Source organism: Bos javanicus, chromosome 6 (genome assembly GCF_032452875.1).
Source record: "Bos javanicus breed banteng chromosome 6, ARS-OSU_banteng_1.0, whole genome shotgun sequence".
NCBI lineage: Eukaryota > Metazoa > Chordata > Mammalia > Artiodactyla > Bovidae > Bos > Bos javanicus.
The window spans coordinates 55,785,605-55,801,793 of NC_083873.1; the positions used below are offsets into that span (position 1 = coordinate 55,785,605).

At 37.9% G+C, this 16,189-nt stretch overlaps 1 protein-coding gene across 6 annotated transcripts in view; it reads right to left on the reverse strand.

Annotated features, from left to right (window-relative positions):
* The window catches only part of ARAP2 (ArfGAP with RhoGAP domain, ankyrin repeat and PH domain 2), a 193,571-nt gene that overhangs the window by 22,034 nt on the left and 155,348 nt on the right, over positions 1-16,189 (reverse strand). For 4 of the 6 annotated variants that reach the window (XM_061419874.1, XM_061419875.1, XM_061419873.1 and 1 more), the window contains one exon: positions 4,888-5,027. In XM_061419874.1, the coding sequence (XP_061275858.1) occupies positions 4,888-5,027 (140 nt within the window). Of the gene's footprint in view, positions 1-4,887; positions 5,028-15,361; positions 15,466-16,189 lie in introns of those variants that run through there. The other 2 variants (XR_009736957.1, XR_009736956.1) reach the window with 2 other exon arrangements.

Consider the following 16,189-nt stretch of genomic DNA (forward strand, 5'->3'; position numbering starts at 1 on the left):
ACTTTACATTAATTTTCACCCATTTCTATTAGTGTAGTTCTGTAGCTTTCTTCATGTCAGCCTCTTCTTGTTAAGGTCATTTTTCTGGTATTTCATGTGTTTGGTTTTGGGGTATCTGTATTTTAGCCTGCTACTTTACTGAATATTCAGGATTAACATTTTAAGACTGATATGGAAGAATGAGGTAGTTTTTTAAGGCCGTAAGTTTTCTATACAGGAAAGAGTCAAGGAGTCGAGAACATAGGAGTGTATATAATAGCAGAGACTCCTGGACATCTTCATCAGAGGTTCAGTCAGATTATAGCTGAGGTTCACGTCCCTCCTCAGGGACGTGACTGCTTAGACTGCTGGTCCCTTGGACTCAGTCCCAAAGGAGGCAGTAGCAGAGTCAGGCGAGAGGCTGCAATCCCAGCAGGACAGTAAGAAGGGACCTACACATCTGAGAATGAGGAGCACCTGTGTCTGATCTAGGTGCGTGCATGTATGTGCTCAGTCGCTCAGCTGTGTCTGACTCTTTGTGACCCCATGGACTGTAACCCACCAGGATCTTCTGTCCATGGAGATTCTCCAGGCAAGAGTACTGGAATAGGTTGCCATGCCCTCCTCCAGGGGATCTTCCCAACCCAGGGATTAGACCTGCATCTCCTGTGTCTCCTAAATTGGCAGGCGGATTCTTTACTGTTGTATGAGTAGTCTTATTTATACAGGACATTGGTAAGCCCAGGACTGCCTACATTTTGAAATATTGTTGGCAATAGATTGAGAGTCTGAAGTAATACAACTGATTGCCAAGCCACTCTGGACACTCCAGCTCATTACTTTATGTTCTATCCTGTGCAAAGAGAACACAGATGACATAATTTGAGAGGAGTTCAGCCATGGTCGAAAGAAACCCTTTTCAGTTTCAATCTTCAAAATGAATAAGCATAAGCAGGACCTGTTAGGATTCTAATACAAAGTTTTTTAAAAGAAATCTCATTTACCGTGATAACTTTACTATTGATTCATTACAACTTTTTTAGTATGTGTGTTTTCTGGAGAATTTCTTCAAAAAGTTCAAGTGTTATGAAATACGTAGTATGTTGCTTCAGGCACTGTATTTCAAAGTAAAATTTTAATTGAACCAATTAAATTAGTGTGCTTAAAAAATTATCCTTGTTACTGAGAAAAATTTGCTTATTAGTGCATGTAAATTTTAACAACCATCCCCTCTCCATTTGCTTTTTTTTTTGACACCATTAACAGTATAATGGTAATATTCTTTGAAACTTCTAACCTTTTATGTAAATCAAGTCTGAAAACATTTTAATTAATATTTTCTGTGCAGGAAAAACTCTCAAAACAAAATATATCTTCCCCTGTGTATTACTCTAATTTGTTGTTAATGAGCATTCATAAATTATCTCTAATTAACACACAGTCTCTTTAAATATACTTTTCAATTTGTAATTTCTACTCCCTTCTCAGTAAATCATTTTCTAAATATATACAAGCATACATATATTAAGGGCAACTGTCAAAACCAGAGCCAAATCTGTATTCAGATAAGTTTGAGGATTTTTACCATTGATTATTTACTGTAAACTCATTTGAAAAGCAAACATTGCCAATGACTTGGCCATCAATATTAAAAGCGAAAGACCAGCAACATGCAGAAATAACCAACAAAATAACACCATGAAAATAACAGTGGTTTGAGTTTAAAGGAAAACCGTGTCCCTCATCTGCCTGCCTTACTGTGCAAATGAAAGTGTCAGTCGCATTAACTGATTCTGACAGATGCATAAAGACAACTTTCAAACAGTTAACACTATAATTCCATAACCTGAGGTCGCTGTGATAGAAACAAAATGTGTTCAGTGTCTTTAAAGAACATTCTTTCTGAGAGATACTGTATGATCTCATTTACATGTATTGAACAGAATCTAAAAAAGTCAGACTCACAAAGAAGCAGGGAGTAGAATGGTGGTTTCCAGGGACTGGGACTGAGGGAAATGGGAAAGTGTTGATAAGTGGGTACTAAATTTCAGTTGTGCAGAGAGAATAGGTCCTCGAAATCTAAGTATAGCATGGTGACAACAGTTAATGGTACTGTATTGTATACTTGAAACCTGCCAAGACAGTAGATCTTAAATGTTCTTACCATAAATACACACAAAACTATATGAGGTAATGACTATTAATTAATTCATTAATTAGCTTAGATTGTGGTCATCATTTCACAATGTATATGTATATCAAAAACATATTTTTATAACAAATGCAATTTTTGTCAATTATACTTCAATAAACATGGGGAAAATATTGCAAATGTAAAAAAAAAAGAACTTTCAGACGAGCACTCAGTCCTACCACTGTCTACCGATTTGTATGACTTATTTTAGATTAAGCAGAATGATGCTTTCAAAAAGATACATATTCATAAAAATCATTCTGTTAAGGGATAAGATTCTTTAACTCAATTATAAAATCATTTCATCTAAAAAAAATAATATCTCCATGTACAGGCTTACTTGTGGCAGATTTTTTAATTTATACCAGCTTGGGGAAAAACAGTATAAGAAACTAAATTGTATGAAGTGTCCTATTTGGAAATACTTGGTACTATTAAAATGAAAAACACTATCCTCTTTAAGTAAAATTCTGTCAGAAAAAACATAGGGCTAAAATAATACAAACGCTTTTCTTTAGTGAGTCCATGCATAAAACCTTTAAATGAGACACCTGGGAGTGGATTCTGACTCTACTGCTTACTGGCTTTGTGATCCTGAGCAAGTTATGTAATATCTTGGTAGACTCCATTTCTTCATCTGTCAAGGGGAATAATTATAGTGCTACTTTTATAGGATTATTGGAAATATAAAGTGAGATAAGTGAAATGTGCAGAACTCTGCTTTTTGTGGATTAACCACTTGAATGTTAGATGGGGCCCTTGACTGCACTGGTATTGATACTAGCTGTTTTTAGAACCTTCTGTTGCTACACAGTGGAAGTGTCAGTTCCTTAATGAAACTAAAAAGTCCAGGATGATTTTAAATTACACTAAGTAAATACCCAACTACAAAGGTGACCATTAACCAGCATATAAATGGAAGGACCGGGATGAAGGAAATCAGTCTAATGAAGATCAAGGTGGGTGACTCACTGAAGAAACCCAAACAGGATTTAACCAGATTCAGGTCTTAGATGGCTAGAACTTCAGTTGTGAGGTTTAGCATTTCCTTTCACAAACACAAACCTACAGTTCATGAACTTTACAATGTGATGTGTTGGGGCTTCCTTGCTGGTCTAGTGGTTGAGAATCTACCTGCCAGTATGGGGGACACAGGTTCGATTCCTAGTTTGGGAAGATCCCACATGCCACAGAGCAACTAAGCCTGTGTGCCACATCCACTGAGCCAGCGCCTTAGAACTCACGAGCCTCAACTATTGAGCCCACATGCCACTACTATTCAAGCCCGTGCATCTAGAGCCTGTGCTTGGCAACAAGAGAAGCCACCACAATGAGAATCCTGCATACCACAATTAGAGAAAGCTCACACAGCAATGAAGACCCAGCACAGACAAAAATGATAAATAAATCTTTAAAAAATGTGATGTGTTTGTTTCACATAACTTAGAATTCTTAAGTGCCTTATTTCTGCAAACTTTACTTTTCCTGCATTGAAGAATGTGAATAATGATATCAAACAATAACAAATGATAACAATCACTTGATACCTACACAGACTCCCCACCAACTCTATCAGCCGGAACAACAGAGTGGGATTTCCAGTATATAATACAGGTCTTCGAAGAGAGGTATAAGGGCTGCAAAATTCAGTGCTGTTTTGTTAGCTCTCTGCCTGGACGTTCTGCTGTCCTTGAAGAATATGACCATTAAATGGATATACCAAGTAGGAGGCTAAGATTTATTTATGCCCATCTGAAGGCTTCCTTGCTGGAGGAACATATACGACAGTGGTCAGTGTGTGGAGAGCTCAATAAAAGCCACAGCAAAATGGGACTGTAGAACTCTGGAAAGCTACTTAATGACTCTTCCTTCAGAACAATATTAAACATGATACTAGTCTGGTCCTTTTTTATAGATCTCCAAAACACAACATAGTGAAGCACCACACACCTGAAGTATGCAAGCAATGTTTATTCAAGTGAATTTTTATAATTCAGTGGAAAAAGTGTCTTTGGGTCCTGTGGTTATTCAACATTCAAAATAACTGCTTGGATATTGCTGGAAGTAGAGATGCTATTGTGTATACCCATGTAACAACCACCCAAAACTGGATAGAGAACATTTATTTCTGTCATCCTAGAAAATACCCTACTGACTGTATCTCTGTGCTTCTGTAGCAATGCTACTCCTTACCCCAGGCAAACACTTTCTGACTTTTATCACCATAGAGGAATTTGTCTCTGTTTTGAACTTTTATGGTTAGACTCATGGTACTATTTTGTGTCAAACTGTTTTTACTCAAAAAGGATTTGAAGGTTCTCCCACGTTGTTACATTCATTCAGTTTTATTGCTGAGTAGCATTCCATTGTCTGAATATATCATTCTCCTATTGGTGGACATTTGGAATGTTTCCAGGTTTTAGCCTTTATGAATAAAGCTGTTTATGAATATTCTTGAACAAGTGCTCTAGTGAATATAATACCTAGGAACAGAGTTGCTGGATTGTGAGTCAGAACGAATAACTATTTTAAAAGCTGCTCAAACTTCTACACAGTGACTATGTGGTTTTACCTTTCTGCCAGCCTCCCAGAGGTTGAATGCAGTTTATTTACTATAGGCCTTGAACTCCTGAAGACAGGGCTTAGAGGTATGAAATAAGAATGTGAACTCACATAAAAATATACAGATATTCAACTACTATATATATAAATACCTTCAGATCCTTGTAAAGAAGGAGGTACCCATCTCGTAAAACACAATACCGATCTTGAAACTTATTTCCAGAGAGTATTTTAGATGGTTCTTCTTTAACTTTCAAGACTCCCTCTTTGATATTTTCCAGGGCCTTCCTCTCTGTAAAGTATAACATTTACTTTTGTAAGTTAGGTATATTTTCATTTACTTGGAATAGAATATAAAACATTTCTATATTTTCAATTTGATGATACAAAATAAGAACTTCTTTCCTACAATTAAGAAACCGCTAGTTAATTTTTGGGAACACCTCATATCAGGGGAGTGTTGGACAAGCTACAGATACACTAACCAGATCTAGTTGTATCTCTGTAATATACAGGCCTACCTATGCTGTTCAATTAGTTACTGGCTAATGAGCACCTGAAACATGCTAGTCTCTACTGAGATGTGCTGTGAACATAAGATATATACCATATTTTGAAAATTAGTACCTAGAAAGGTAAATATATCACAATTTTATAGTATTGATTACATATTGAAATGATATTTTGGATATGTGAGTTTAAATAGAAGATATAAGTAAAATTAATTTCACCTACTTATATATATATGTGACTATGCCAAAGCCTTTGACTGTGTGGATCACAAGAAACTATGGAAAATTCTGAAAGAGATGGGAATACCAGACCACCTGACCTGCCTCTTGAGAAATTTGTATGCAGGTCAGGAAGCAACAGTTAGAACTGGACATGGAACAACAGACTGGTTCCAAATAGGAAAAGGAGTACATCAAGGCTGTACATTGTCACCCTGCTTATTCAACTTATATGCAGAGTACATCATGAGAAACGCTGGGCTAGAAGAAACACAAGCTGGAATCAAGATTGTCGGGAGAAATATCAATAACCTCAGATACGCAGATGACACCACCCTTATGGCAGAAAGTGAAAAGGAACTCAAAAGCCTCTTGATGAGAGTGAAAGAGGAGAGTGAAAAAGTTGTCTTAAAGCTCAACACTCAGAAAACAAAGATCATGACATCTGGTCCCATCACTTCATCGGAAATAGATGGGGAAACAGTGTCAGACTTTATTTTTTGGGGCTCCAAAATCACTGCAGATGGTGACTGCAGCCATGAAATTAAAAGACGTTTACTCCTTGGAAGGAAAGTTATGACCAACCTAGATAGCATATTGAAAAGCAGAGACATTACTTTGCCAACAAAGGTCCATCTAGTCAAGGCTATGGTTTTTCCAGTGGTCATGTATGGATGTGAGAGTTGGACTGTGAAGAAAGCTGAGGGCTGAAGAATTGATGCTTTTGGACTGTGGTGTTGGAGAAGACTCTGGAGAGTCCCTTGGACTGCAAGGAGATCCAACCAGTCCATTCTGAAGGAGATCAGCCCTGGGATTTCTTTGGAAGGAATGATGCTAAAGCTGAAACTCCAGTACTTTGCCCACCTCATGCGGAGAGTTGACTCACTGGAAAAGACTCTGATGCTGGAGGGATTGGGGGCAGGAGGAGAAGGGGACGACAGAGGATGAGATGGCTGGATGGCATCACCGACTCGATGGACGTGAGTCTGAGTGAACTCCGGGAGCTGGTGATGGACAGGGAGGCCTGGCGTGCTGCGATTCATGGGGTTGCAAAGGGTCAGACACGACTGAGCAACTGAACTGAACTGATATATATGTGTATTTATATATGTATATTTTAAATGTGGCTACTAGGCAATTTAAAATTATATCATCAGCTTGCATTTTACCTCTTTGAATAGTACTCATATAAATAATATAAAATACACAGGTAAAAGAGAAATCTCTTCTAGAATTCTGACTTAGGAATTCAGTAATTCTTCAGACATTAGAAAAATTCCTATATCTATGAAACAGGTAAGGGTAAATAAGGCAAAATGTCCAATAACGCTTATGCAATAATGCATCTAAGCACACTTAGAATCATTTAAACAGTTCCATTAAAAACCACATTTTTGATAATAAAATCACGTTGAATCTATAAATTTATCGTGAATAAATTTATCACTATATCTCCAGTTTACAACTTTTTGTTTTTTTAAATATAAATTTATTAATTTTAATTGGAGGCTAATTACTTTACAATATTGTATTGGTTTTGCCATACATCAACATGAATCCGCCATGGGTGTACGTTTTCCCCATCCTGAACCCCTTTCCCACCTCCCTCCCCATACCATCCCTCTGGGTACAACTTTCTTTTTAAAATCTCAACATTATTTAACTGTCTGCTTGAGAAACAAGGAACAAAGGAAAGAAAAGGAACCTGAAGCCAAGTAGCCATGACATGGTCATTCTGGGGTCAACTCCTGCTCTTCCTGTAGAATAGGAGTAATGACACTTATCCTGCAGACTGTTGTGGCCCTCACATTAGATGGCGTCCTCAAAAGATGTAGGGAGGGACACCACATCCGGATCAAGACCTTTAGCAATTTCCTGGTATTAAAGTGATGAAACTCTTACGTATTCACTCATAGTTTCTAAAAATTATAGATAAGTTGAATGATTTTAGAAAAAGAACTTTTTTAGTCTTAAACCTAGCAATCCCTTGGTTAGGGAAAACCTTTAATCAAACAGCAAATGATACACAGATGTTCACAATTATAGTTAGTATAAGAAAACAAGTTAGAAAAATTTGAAGTACTGCCTTATAACTCAGATATGAGCACGGGACGACAACCTGGAAGCAGACATCAATATGTTGAATCACATCACTGATCTTAACCATAAACAAACAAAAGTAGTTTTCATGATCTGCATACTACCACAAAAACATTCTTTTAATCATGATGCCACGCTAAAATAGGTTCTTTTAGGGAGCTGGTGATTTTAAAATAATTTCTGAAAAATACACTGCTAAAATTTGTCTTCTGGAACAATCTCTTAATAGTCAATTTCATAGAAAAAATATTTCAAGTAGTATTTTATAGCTAACTAGCTTCTATTTAAATTAAAAATAACACTTTTCCAATTAAAAGACTTGAAAGATTATTTTAATGCAGTGAGAAGATAGTGTTCCACTGCTGGGAGCCGGCATATTGCATATTGAGTGCATATGGCATATTGAGTGCAGCACTTTCCACAGCATCATCTTTCAGGATCTGGAATAGCTCAACTGGAATTCTATCACTGCCGGGAGCCAGCGTGAGGAACTCTGCCCATGACAAAGGTCATGAGGAAGGAGGCTCGGCATACGCAAAGGCGGGATCGAGCCTCAGGAGTCCCCCATCTACCCCCAAAACCAGAATCTGCCTACTTTCTGCTTTGTGCTTTCACCTATACCTCTGACTTTACGGGGGGCTGTCCCCCACTACCTCTCTCTGAAAAAGAGTTAGCTTACAGCTCCAGTTAATAATTCCTGGGTGTGACAGTGTTTAACCTACAAACTCCTTTGGAAATCCTCTAGCCTGCCTGAATAGGTTTTTCTGGTCACATGTGATTGTTCAGAGCCTCCCAACTGTGAGAGGCAGGAGATGTTCTAAACTGTCTAAACACAGATTCTTTTGAGTAGTTAAAAGATTGATTAAAAATTGTATTGGTGAAGGGATTTTCACTTGTTGGGCCAATGTTTGCTGCTAAGTTTCCATATCCCTTACCTGCTGTGTCCCTGGCAGTGTATTGATTAATATAATTGGTGTAAGTAGTAGCTTTAATGTTTGTAACCTGGGACCCTTGAGTTAATTCTTTTTCTTGTTATAGCCCACCACACCTTTGCTCTGTAGGAATGCAACTTTATCTAATGCTTTTGGAGGGTGGCTCCTGACCAATCACCTTTAGAGAAAAATAAATTTTCTGAAGAAAGTGTCTTAAAATGTTAACAGGCCTCTGGGCCAGAAGATGATGCAAATCACCTAAGCTTTTGCATATGATAAGTTTGCAGGAAGAAAGCCTGGCTTGCTGCATGACTCTACCCCTTCCCCCATTATCTTCTATGCATAACTTAAGGTATAAAAACTACTTTGGAAAATAAAGTGTGGGCCTTGTTCACTGAAACTTGGTCTCCCCATGTCGTTCTTTCTCTCACCTTCTGGCTGAATTATTCAGCCTCTTTTCTCCACTAAATTTCCTCACTGAGCTATCCTTATTTCAGCCTCTTTTCTTCACTGAAATTTCCTCACTGAGCTATCCTTATTCTATTACTCTTTATATCCTTAATTAACGTTTAATTAAGCAGTTGTTTTCTGATCCTCGCCTACGCCGTCTCTCCTTCGAATACCCTGAATCAGCCGGGGCTGGTCCCCGGCATTCCACAAAATTCATATGACATCAATTCATTTCTTCATGAAGTATTCAGAGTCTAGTATGCACTTGGTTCTAATAATATACAATAATACCCGAGGAGATGGTTTCTGGACTTGCAGTGCAGTGTTAGAGGCAAAGTAAACATAGGTTAACAAACAATGCTTATATATCCTGATAGGAGAAATACAGTAAGCAATTTAGAAAACACTGGGTGGGCTTAGAGATTCAGCTGATTTAGAATAAGAAAGTGAAAGTGGAGAAAGATATTTATAATACTATTGATTTAGAAATAGGTATTTTAAAAACATTAAATTATAATCAAGTTGTGAAATACAGATGTTACATTTTGCTTAAGCCAAACCAATTCCATTCACACCTTCTGATTATACCTTTTTAAGATTTTTGTTCAGTTTAATGCTGCTAAGTCACTTCAGTCATGTCCGACCCCATAGACGGCAGCCCACCAGGTTCCCCTGTCCCTGGGATTCTCCAGGCAAGAATACTGGAGTGGGTTGCCATTTCCTTCTCCAATGCGTGAAAGTGAAGTCGCTCAGTCGTGTCCAACTCTTAGCGACCCCATGGACTGCAGCCTACCAGGCTCCTCCACCCATGGGATTTTCCAGGCCAGAGTACTGGAGTGGGGTGCCATTGCCTTCTCCGGTTCAGTTTAATAAAGCTTTCTAATTTTACCAGTAAGAAATAATCATATGTCTAGTGTTTAAACTACTCATAGGTCAAAAAGAAAACAGGCTTAGGACAAAAACATTGTTGTCACCTTTGAGTGCATATTTATTAAAATTTATTTTAATAAACCATATGTAATTGAGTACATACAGCTTCCCTGGTGGCTCAGTGGTAAATAATCTGCCTGCAGTGAGGAGACCTGGGTTCAATCCCTGGGCTGGGAAGATCCCCTGGAGAAGGAAATGGCAACCCACTCCAATAACTTTGCCTGGAAAATCCCATGGACAGAGGAGCCTGGTAGGCTACAGACCATGGTCTCGCAAAGAGATGGACATGACTGAGCGACTTCACTGACTTCAAGTATTCTTGCCTGGAAAATTCTATGGACAGAGGAGCCTGGCAGGTTATAGGTCATGGGGTTATAAGAGTCAGACATGACTTAATGACTAAACTACCATTACCAATTGAGTATCTTAGTTAAATCTTCACCTTCAATTTTTTTTTTTTTTTTTTTTGGCCACATTGCACAGCATTTGGAACTTCCCTGACTAGAGGTTGAACCCAAGTCCCCTGTAGTGGAAGTGTGGAGTCTTAACCACTAGACTACCAGGGAAGTCCTCTTAGCTAAATCTTCATGCATATATTATTAAGGGACTCATAAAGAAGAGCAAAAATAAACTTGAAATATAAAGTTCTATGATAAATATAGAAAGCCTAAAAGAATTTCTGAAAGCTCTCATGATAAAATTTCTGTATGCTCTAACAATGTTAAAATAAGTAGGAAAATTATCCACCATTTAAGGGACAAGATGAAGCTATACATTTTGGGGACATAGTGCATGACTCAGTTGTGTTCAGACACGACTGAGCGACTTCACTTTCACTTTTCACTTTCATGCATTGGAGAAGGAAATGGCAACCCACTCCAGTGTTCTTGCCTGGAGAATCCTAGGGACGGGGGAGCCTGGTGGGCTGCCGTCTATGGGGTCGCACAGAGTCGGACATGACTGAAGCGACTTAGCAGCAGCAGCAGCAGCAGCAGTATGTAACGTAACAATGGTTATAAATTAAATGCCTTTCAACAATTCACTTTTCCAAACTTCTATTACTAAGTGGTCTCTCAATCATGGGGTACTTTGCTTTTATGTTTTCACTTCCTCAGCCTCATCCTGGGCAAAAAAGCTTATTAAGATCATGTATGAAACGAGATGCCAGTCCAGGGTCAATGCACGATACTGGATGCTTGGGGCTAGTGCACTGGGACGACCCAGAGGGATGGTATGGGGAGAGAGGAGGGAGGAGGGTTCAGGATGGGGAGCACATGTATACCTGTGATGGATTCATTTTGATATTTGGCAAAACTAATACAATTATGTAAAGTTTAAAAATAAAATAAAATTAAAAAAAAAAAAAGATTAGGAAGCCTGGTGTGCTGCAGTTTATGCGGTCACAAAGAGTTGGACATATTTTAGGAATTGAACAGAACAATAATAACTAGAGAGTCAAACCCCTCCTGGTGTTTGCTAGGGCAAGAAAGGATCAGTGGGAGTTCAGTGAGGGTTCTTTAGAGTTAACCCTAGGTAAGAGAATAGACTGGTATTCTTAGTTATATTGTGCTGTACTTCTGCTATTAATTAGAAAAGCCCTTGTATAAAACAACACAGAATGGTCAAATTTAGTTACTTAAACAGAACAGACATATAACTAGGACTATGAAACAGATGCCCCTCAAAAATACTTTTCCAAACCATTTGAAAACATTTAAGTTCTTACTCTTTGCAATCCCACGGACTGTAGCTTACCAGAGTCCTCCGTCCATGGAATTTTCCAAGCAAGAGTACAGGAGTGGGTTGCCATTTCCTACTCGAGGGGATCTTTCTGACCCGAGGATTAAACCTGGGTCTCCCACATTGCAGGCAGATGCTTTACCTTCTGAGCCAGCAGGGAAGCCCTAGACAAAAACACTATTTCCTAACCAGTGGTCCCTGATCCCAATAAAAGCTCATCTGTGGAGAAGCTGGGAGGGTCATGGGAAGAGAGACAGTGACAGAGAAGCAGTAAGAACAGGGGAGAGGGGAAAACATAACCCGAGAATATTTCTAAAACACATACTATGCTTTCATCCTTCATGTCCAGTCAGATAGCAATTCAGACCACTCTTCTCTCAGATATTTTCTCTGGGGTTCAATTCCACTTCTTTGCCAATATCATCTGTCTGACCCCTGCCTTTTCTACTTAATATCCAGATTCCAGGATTCTAGAACTTCATGGCTTGCTTGTCTGATGACTCCATATAATTCCAGATTGGTGCTATTCAAATAGTTTTATCATGTTAATCCCCTTTCCAAAGCTCTATTTTTCTACTACTCAATATCTCACTTGCCTAACATTAAAAGTTTAAATTTCTTTCCTTGACTTTTCAAGGGCTAAATAAATTAGATTCCTTCTACTCATCTCTATAAACTATTAAGTTAAAATGGTCTTTATTTATAAGTCAGTTGATCATAATACACTGCTTGGAAAGCTGATCTTTGTCTCTATGGCACGACTTACGTTGATCAATTTCCCTCAAGTTGAATGTACTTGAGGGGAATTCCATTGTTGTTTTATACAAATTCTATTCCTACTTCTGGAGACCCAACTCATCCATGAACATGTTTTTCTAACTACTCCCAGTCCATATTTGTTATTCATGTCCCTAAAACTCTAAAGATAAAATTTAGGCATTGAATACATAAAAAGTCATGTTTGTCTCATAATTTAGCTCTTAAAAATAATAATTTCAGTCTCTGGCCATACCGCCCTGAATGTACTCAATCTTATCTGTCCTTGAAAAAATAATAATTTCATGTTTGCTTTTTAAAATAATATGAGTTTTGAATTTTCCTCCACAACCTATGTGAGAACTCACATAGCAAGTTACTTAGAGGCTTAGAGAATACTTGTAAAAAACCTCTTAAGACTACGAGGAAGATTAAATGAGATGGCATATGCGAAGCCATCAGCCCAGCATCTGGCACCCAATAAATATTATCTGTTATATATGATCTGAGCAATGACAAGGGAATATACACCAAATGTGTCTCTATGGATCTCCCTTCTTCTTTCACTGGAAAAGACTATTTCCTCAAGCCTACACATTATCTGAAAAATCAAGTTCCATCCCTGCTTGTGTATGCTAAGTAGCAATTTTCATGAGACATTTCCTTGAAAGTGAAAGTCACTCAGTTGTGTCCGACTCTTTGTGACCCCATGGACTATAGAATCCATGGAATTCTCTAGGCCAGAATGCTGGAATGGGTAGCCTTTCCCTTCTCCAGGGTATTCCTAACCCAGGGATCCAACCCAGGTCTCCTGCATCACAGGTGGATTCTTTACCAGCTGAGCCACAAGGGAAGCCCTCTTTTCTCTTGAAAATATTCCACAAATTTGGCAATATTTGCAGCCTGACATCTAAAATCTCTTTCAAATTAAAAATTATTCATATTCTTTGTTTGATATTGATTATATAGAACACATATGCTGTAATTTGGAAGAAGCAGAATTTGATATAGTTCACTCATTTTATGACATTCATTCACATTTAATAAAACTTAGTTCTATGACTGAGTAGAAGCCAAACTCAAGAACTGTTTGAACATAATCTAGAAAAAGTCAAATATCCCCCTACTTCCTAGTGTGTTTTACTTTGTTACTTGTATTGAAGAAGTAATGCTTAACAGAACAAGCAGCCTGAAGACACCCTTCTGTAATTAGATTATTCATAAGCAGTAAAACTGTAAATATAGTTCTACTGGAGGATTGACTAGGAAAGTGCCAGAGATTCCATGACATTTGATGACAACACAGCATACTGTAAAAAGTAGAGCACTACTTACTTTTCTATTCTGTTATCAATTTCTGAGAAAACCCCTCCACTTGAAGTGGACTGGATTTACTTTCAACTTTTACACATCTTTGGCTTTAAAAAGATTTGATAAGGAATGGAATATAAATTATTTCAGCTAGACTAAGATTTATGAACTCATACTATTTTTGCCGGAATATTCTTTTATTTTCTAAGTCAGTGCAGAGTGGATGGCTCAGCTTCCCAGGTCTGAATTTGCCAGAAGCAGTTGCATTTTGATCTATTCTATTCTAATGCATCGGAGAAGGCAATGGCACCCCACTCCAGTACTCTTGCCTGGAAAATCCCATGGATGGAGGCGCCTGGTAGGCTGAAGTCCTTGGGGTCCCTACAAGTTGGACACGACTGAGCGACTTCACTTTCACTTTTCACTTTCATGCATTGGAGAAGGAAATGGCAACCCACTCCAGTGTTCTTGCCTAGAGAATCCCAGGGACGGGGAGCCTGGTGGGCTGCCGTCTATGGGGTCACACAGACTCGGACACGACTGAAGCGACTTAGCAGCAGCAGCAGCATTCTAATGCATATTTAATTCCAAAGCATCTGTCTTAAGTAGCAGTCTAAATTTAGAAACCCACAGGCATCTTCATTTGAGTTACATATTCTATCTTAAAAGTAGTTCTTCCCATTGAGATAATTAAAACTTGATTCTGTTGTTGTATCTAGACTTCTACTGGCATAATATTAAAGAAGTTTAGTGCTTAAAGTAAGACTCCTGCAACATAAAATTATTTATTCTGGAACCTTGCTGCTAAGCTGCTGCTAAGTCACTGCTAAGTCACTTCAGTTGTGTCTGACTCTTCGTGATCCCATGGACTGCAGCCTACCAGGCTCCTCTATCCATGGGATTTTCCAGGCAAGAGCACTAGAGTGGGTTGCCATTGCCTTCTCCATCTGGAACCTTACAGAAGCTATAAATTTATGCCTAACTTGTAAAAGAGATGTTAAAACTAATATGTGATTTAAGTAGAGACAACAGAAAATTCCTTTACCTTCATATACTTCCATAAAAGTAAAGTATATTTCTTTATTACCTTAAATGAATGTAAATGTTGGATGCTTCTAAAATCTATTGTTTCTTGTGATGTCTATATTTTAAACTCTTGAGATAAAGTGAGCAAATTGGGAAAATTAAATCCCCTAAACACTTCAAACCCCTAAACTTATTATTTGATAAAATTCTTCACTAAGCAAAAAGGTACTGAAAATATAATTTTAAACAAAAATATATGCCTCTAATTTGTTACATAAAATCAGAAATATCATCATACAATTAATAAAATGCAAGTCATGAGTGTGTGAGTATAGATAAAGGAGAGATACAGATAGGTAGAGAGACACTAAAATTTGTGGCAACTTGGTATCAGGTATGATGGGACAGGATGTAAAGGACGTGGCAGAGCTACTTTATGTTTTAATGAAATACTAACACGTAAGCAATTCATTATTGAGAGAAAAATGTGGTTGTAACCAACCACCCTTGTTTAAAACTCTCCTAACATCAACTTGGCCTACAGGTTAGAATAAGAAAATCTTAAGAAAGGAAAAGAAATCCTTAACCAATGTGTTTCTGAGATGATTTCAGTTTTTCTGCTAACAAACTGACAGAGAAATCACACTTACTTTCATTATTTTCCTTTTAGATTCCAATTTTAAGGAGTAGTGCATGTAATGAATGAAGCAATAATTCTGGAGAAAGTGATCCTTGTGATTGATTTAGGAGACATCTGCCAAGACAGAGACAAAGTAGGCTGCACACCTAGCCAACATAAAATCTATGACACAGGGCAACCCATAAGAAGTACTTGTAAGCCCAGGTTGCTGTGAGACACAACTGGAAGAAAAAAATTATGACTTAAGAAATTGGTTTTAAAAACAAACAATATGCCAAACCTTCTTTAAAATGACAATCCTAAAAGAAGATAGATGCAGAACCAACCATAACCAAAAATATTGTTTTACTTTGACAATCTGAATATAAATCAAGCTCTAATTAAAAACATCCTGTTTTTGACCAAAAATATATATAAACTACTAACATGAAATAGTCTAATTAATGTATTTCCTGAGGGTGTTACTCTAAAACTTTTTTTTTTCACGCAGAGGGACATAATTTCCTGGTAGAAAGAACTGTAGCTATCATAATAGCAAGTTGCACACTGGTTTGGTGAGCTGAGGGGGACGAGTGCAGGGGCAGAGATAAGTTTCACAGTTCCCACACTGTCACAGGAATGCAGGAGAGATGAGAGTGACACAAGAGTTTACTGACATGTTACTCTAGAGAATATTCCACCATCCAGGTCCCTGAAACTTTAGCGTAAGCTGCTTTCCATTGCTTGGATTCCCAGGTTTTATGAAAGGTGCTTTGTCTGAACCTTACAGAAGCTTTATGCTTTCATGACAGGATGCAGTCACAATCCCAGAAAAGGAAATAACAATAGGTGAGGCATC